This window comes from Folsomia candida, unplaced genomic scaffold, assembly GCF_002217175.1.
Source record: "Folsomia candida strain VU population unplaced genomic scaffold, ASM221717v1 Fcan01_Sc024, whole genome shotgun sequence".
Lineage (NCBI taxonomy): Eukaryota > Metazoa > Arthropoda > Collembola > Entomobryomorpha > Isotomidae > Folsomia > Folsomia candida.
In genome coordinates, this window is record NW_019091216.1 from 1972512 (window position 1) to 1978048 (window position 5537).

At 36.0% G+C, this 5537-nt stretch overlaps 1 protein-coding gene across 1 annotated transcript; it reads left to right on the forward strand.

Annotated features, from left to right (window-relative positions):
- Nucleotides 1–3042, forward strand: LOC118438681. The gene is made up of 2 exons (XM_035859265.1): nucleotides 1–619; nucleotides 2673–3042. Exons 1-2 carry the CDS (start codon nucleotides 216–218, stop codon nucleotides 2905–2907), a joined length of 639 nt encoding a protein of 212 aa, XP_035715158.1. The 5' UTR covers nucleotides 1–215; the 3' UTR covers nucleotides 2908–3042.
- The last annotated feature ends 2495 nt before the right edge of the window (nucleotides 3043–5537 follow it).

Consider the following 5537-nt stretch of genomic DNA (forward strand, 5'->3'; position numbering starts at 1 on the left):
AATGTGCGTGCGTGCGTGGACGGCGAGAAGGGAAATATGTACATACGTAAATTGATTAAAGATAAGAAAATCCATCGCATTTTATTTACACGATTTCTTTGAGCAGTTTGAGCCTATCCTTAATCGATAAGTTACCATTTCAGTTCAACGGTGCCCTCAGTCCCGAAAGGATCTCGAATTCCGAACAATTTCTACAATTTTTTTCCGTGTCTGTCATGTCTCGAAAAGGATTTTGGTCTTCGACGCCGCTCCCCCAACATGAAACTCCGTGGGCGTGGGGGTCACCGTCATCGACACCGTCCACAATCTACGGGGACAACAAAGTTACCAACTTTGTCCCTTCGTCAAGTTCGTCGTCCTCAGAGTGTCGTCGCGAGCAGAGGACGCTAGAGGTTACGACGCTAAAGGTGACGCCTCCGGTGTCGTCATCCTTTGCGCACGTGACCGCGCCCGAATTCAAGAATGTGAACACGTCCAGGAGGAGAGGAAATCGTCCCCGTGAAGAACCGGCCCCCGTGGAGAACCTGTTCGACAAGTATGACAACGACCCCTCCTTCACGGGAGGGGTCATCAAATGCCACGAGTTCGTGCAGCAACATTTTGGAAAAACGTATTCCAGGTGAGATAAAAACTAATCATCTTTTTTTTTTTTTTTTTACATATTTCTGACAAATTTTGGATCTTTTTGTCCATTTTACCCCATTTTGGGAAAGACACGATCTCCTAATGGACACATTTGGCAGAGATATTTGCATCCGAAGAGGAGAACCGTGTCGGAAAGTTGACCACTTCTACACTTTCCAAATTTACTACACGTTTTCTCCTCTTTTGATGCAAATATCTGTACCAAATGTGTCCATTGGGAGATCGTATCATCTTTGACACATCGTCAACAATCATGGCAGTTTCTTGCACCTCGCATTTCTTGCGGCATTAAACCACCCCCACCCCCACCCAAATCCACCCCCACCCCCACCTAAATCCACCCCCACCCCCATCAAATCCACCCCCACCCCCACCCCCATCCACCCCCACCCCCACCCCCATTCACCCCCACCCCCACCCTCGTCCATACCCACCCCCACCCCCACCCCACCCCCACCCCCACCCTCGTCCACCCCCACCCCCACAATTTTTATGGGGCAACGTGAGATACCTTGGGGCAAAGTGAGATTCTATTTCATATTGGGGTATCGTTCGTAATTAGCGAGCGAAGCGAGCAGGTTAGGTTAGATCAACTAGGTACGCGGAAAGCCTGGAAGGCTGAGTTAGCAAATCTAGCTAGCTAGGCTAGATAGAACCTAGGTAGCTAGGGTAGCTAGAACCTAGGTAGCTAGGCTAGATAGAACCTAGGTAGCTAGGCTAGATAGAACCTAGGAAGCTAGGCTAGATAGAACCTAGGTAGCTAGGCAGCTGGGGGTGGGGGTGGATTTGATGGGGGTGGGGGCAGGGTATTCCGACCCAGGGTTTTATTTGGTTGGGTTTTTTGGGTTTTAATGGGTTTTAATGGGTTGTTAATGAATAAAACCCAATGGGTTGTTAATGAATAAAACCCAACGGGTTTTACCATGTTACATGGGTTTTATTTGGGTTTTAATGGGTTTTATTAGGGTTTTAATGGGTTTTAACTGTGTTTTAGCTTAAAACTATATTCTAAAAGCTGAAAACAGCTGTCATGCGTTAGACGAAGTTGTTTCATGGCAGCTAAGTAGTTTATTTGATTAATACTGTAAGTTTTGACAACCAGGAATAAATCAGGGACATCCCTTACCATTACAGGCTACAAGTGACAAAAAATACAAAAAATTAATTTCGGAACGAGGTATGTTTAACTGATCATACATAATTTAATACATTTTGCGATCATAATTAATACTTTTTCCAGAAAACTTCCTCTCATCTCAGCGAATAAATTAAACAAAATACTATAGTATTTTTTAAATTTAGATATAAAGTTTTTTTAAATGTTTCAAAGCGATCTTAATTATCACCTCTTGAAAAATCGAGTACTTATGGACAACGAAGTACTTTATTATGAGCAAAATAGTATATCTGTAAAAAGCCCTTATTATATTCTCGATCGTAATACATGCGTACTTTGTGCTTTCGTTGTTCATGTACTCGATTTTTTCCAGAATTGATAATACACGTTAAGATCGCATTGAAACATTAAATTTTAAAAACCTTTAAACAACTTGGATTTCATTATGATGAGAGGAAGTATGCGAGAAAAAGGTAATATATGTAATTATGGTCTCATAAAGTATTAAACTATGATCAGTTAAATAGGACCCTTTCGAAACGGATACATACTGATATTCTAACATGGACAAGGTGGATTTGCATATTAACTGAAATTAGATGGCAAAAGTTGTGAAAATTATTGTTCAATGTGTTACTTATGTAAAACCTAATAAAACCCAATAAAACCCATAAAACCCATTAAAACCCAAAAAACCCATTAAAACCCATTAAAACCCCTGGGTCGTTACTTTTTGAATAAAACCCTGGGTTTTTCCGAACCCTGGGTGGGGGTGGGGGGGGTTTTATAAATGCCGCATTTCTTGTAGGGCTTTTTTTGTTGGGAACCTGGAAGGAAGAAAAGACTGAAATTAATCTTAGATTTATGGAAAACTTGGCAAATCTAAAACATATTTTTTGTCCCTATTTAGGCAAATTGTAATTGCCAATGAACAAAAGAGAGGAGAGATTCGGGCCCGATTTTTTGGAGATGGACAACCCGCCTCGGACCGGAATAGGGTCGTCCTGGCCCCCTTTTCGTACATGACGCCGCCCCGAATTCGACAACATTCTCCGGGAAATCCTTTTGCGTTCCTGACGCCACCCGGGAGTGGGCAGAATTCTTCTCCAGCGCCGAGTACTAGCAGTGGTCGTTCATTTCTTTAATTAATTATGATTTACGTATTAATTATTATTTAGTTTTTTGATAATATTCGATTTATTACGAAGTCTCGTTAATAATTAAAATCATAATTTTCCAAAAATCTAAATAACTTTAAAAATATTACATTAAAAAATATGTATAAGCTAATTTCTGTAATAAATTATGATTTACATATTACATAATATTTCGTTTTTTGATAATATTCTATTTATTATGTTAATAATTAAAATCCTAATTTTTCAAAAACCTATATTTGTGTAACTTTAAAGACATTACATGAAAAAAATATGTATAACTTCACAAAGGTAATAGTTAAAATAACAATTTTTCAAAAATCTATAAACATTACATTAAAAACAATATGTAAAACCTTAGAAAAGGATAATATTTCAAAAATCTGTAAAAAAAACCTTTAAAAATAGGCAATAATATTTTTCAAAAATCTATATATGTAGATGCTCATTTCTTGAAGAAATAATTGTGAGAGAATTATTATTTCATTTGTTTTCATAATATTTTTCATTTATTACGTAATAATTAAAATTATAATTTTTTCGAAAATTTGCATAACGTTTAAAAAAGATGGAATAAATAGAATTAAAAAATGACACATTTTCCCGAATCCATCCAGGGATTGGCCTTCTTATCGACGGGGGTTATGAAAGGGTCATCTTTTGCGTTGTCGATAACCCAGTCGCGAACCCTAAAAGGGTTATCAGAAAGGATAAGACTTTTAGAACATGAATAATAATTATAATTTGCAGCGTAATTTACATAATTTGCACAGTAATTTGCACCAGAGTTAAATTATTTAAAACGTTATGGCGTAAGTTTCAAGCAGAATTTTTAGTTTTTTTTTGACGGAAACTTACTTTTCCAAACTTTCCGAGGGTTTTATTCGTTCCATGTTCTCCTGGTTTTTCAGTCCGGTCAAAATATGTTCCAAAGTTACTTTCGTGTATTCGATTGGGTCCGTCATTTTGGAGAGGAAATGGAAATATGTAAATATGTAAATATGTAAATTATTCACTTGTCGTCACTAGTCAACTGGAAGACAACGCCCTTCTGTGACCAGGTAGAAATGTGACTGATTAATGGCAGTGCAAACGAGGATACGACGACGACGAACGCATGTGAGTGAAGCCCCGTAAAAAATTTGGTCATATTTTTGTAATTGAATTATGCATCGATTTATGGGAAAATCGTGGTATGATCATGATAATAAAGCAGAGGACGGATATGTATTAACGAAATATGTATGCAATCTTTAAGGGGAAAACAACGCCAAAATGTTTACGAAATATGTAAATATGTTCGAGCAAAAACGTTGAAATAATAATTTTCGTAAAAATTTTTATTTTTCAGTTTATTTAGTATTGTTTTTTGTGATCGAATTTCTTGGAGGAAAATAATTTTATTCATTTTTATTTAAATGAGAACATATGCAATCTTTAGAAAAAATGTCAAAATATGTACGAAATATGTACGAAAAAAACTATAAGAATAATAATTTTCAAAAAATGTGTACTTTTGAATTTTTGAACTCTGGATTTTTTGTGGTCAAACTTCTTTAAGGAAAAAAATTCCGTATGTGGTGTCACGAAATTTAAATATTTACAAAATATATGTATACTTTTGAAAAAGAAAAAATGTGTAAAAGATTTCCGTATATAGCGCAAACATTTATAAATATGTTTGAAAAGCAGGAAATATATGACAATATATGACAATATGTAAGAATATTTCGAAATTTGTGTGCTCCATTCGAGTCAACCCTTTAACGTGTATGATTAACAACAAGAAAATGCATTAAGGCGGAATAGCATGCTGGCTGATGCGGGGTTTTTTGTTTGAATTGTTGTGTCTCAACTTTCCCTTCCTCCATGTATTCAAATGGCGATTTTGAAAAATGTTCACCGCCTTTCGTTTTTAACAATATGAAGATATTAATGCACCTAAAAATCGGTAATTTTTAGGCTTACTAGTTAGGAGATAAAAATTTTGATTTTTTTCTTCAATGAGGAAATATTTAAATTTTATTGATTATTTTTCATCTATTTTATATTTATCTTCTTGTTGAAGAAAAAAATCAAAATTTTTATCTCCTAACTATGTAAGCCTAAAAATTACCGATTTTTAGGTGCATTAATATCTTCATATTGTTAAAAACGAAAGGCGGTGAACATTTTTCAAAATCGCCAGTTGAATACATGGAGGAAGGGAAAGTTGAGACACAACAATTCAAACAAAAAACACGTGATACAATGCCACGATCGGGGACACTATAAATATGTTGTGGTCATGACGCGGGAGGAGAAATTCAGGAGTTTTAATAAAACTCGAATAACTGAAAAATCAAAAATTTAACATTGCGTTGTATAGGGAAATATCCAAATTTTCGGGAAGAAAATCTTCAAATTTAGCATTGTGTTGGCATAGGAGAAATCCCTCAAAATTGCAACAAACTTTAGGTCGCGGAGAGAAAATGGTGAAAATCAATGACCTCCTAGAAACGACAATTGTCGTCCTTCCGCGCTATGACCACGATTTTTCAGGACGACTTTTGTCGTACTCCCGAATTGAACCATTTCTTATAAAACGACTATTGTCGTCGTTACAGCTTAAAAGGTTA

Coding starts and splice junctions, on each gene's coding strand:
- LOC118438681 (XM_035859265.1), top strand. CDS start 216: ATGTCTCGAAAAGGATTTTGGTCTTCGACGCCGCTCCCCCAACATGAA. Junction 620..2,672: donor TTTGGAAAAACGTATTCCAG/GTGAGATAAAAA, acceptor GTCCCTATTTAG/GCAAATTGTAATTGCCAATG.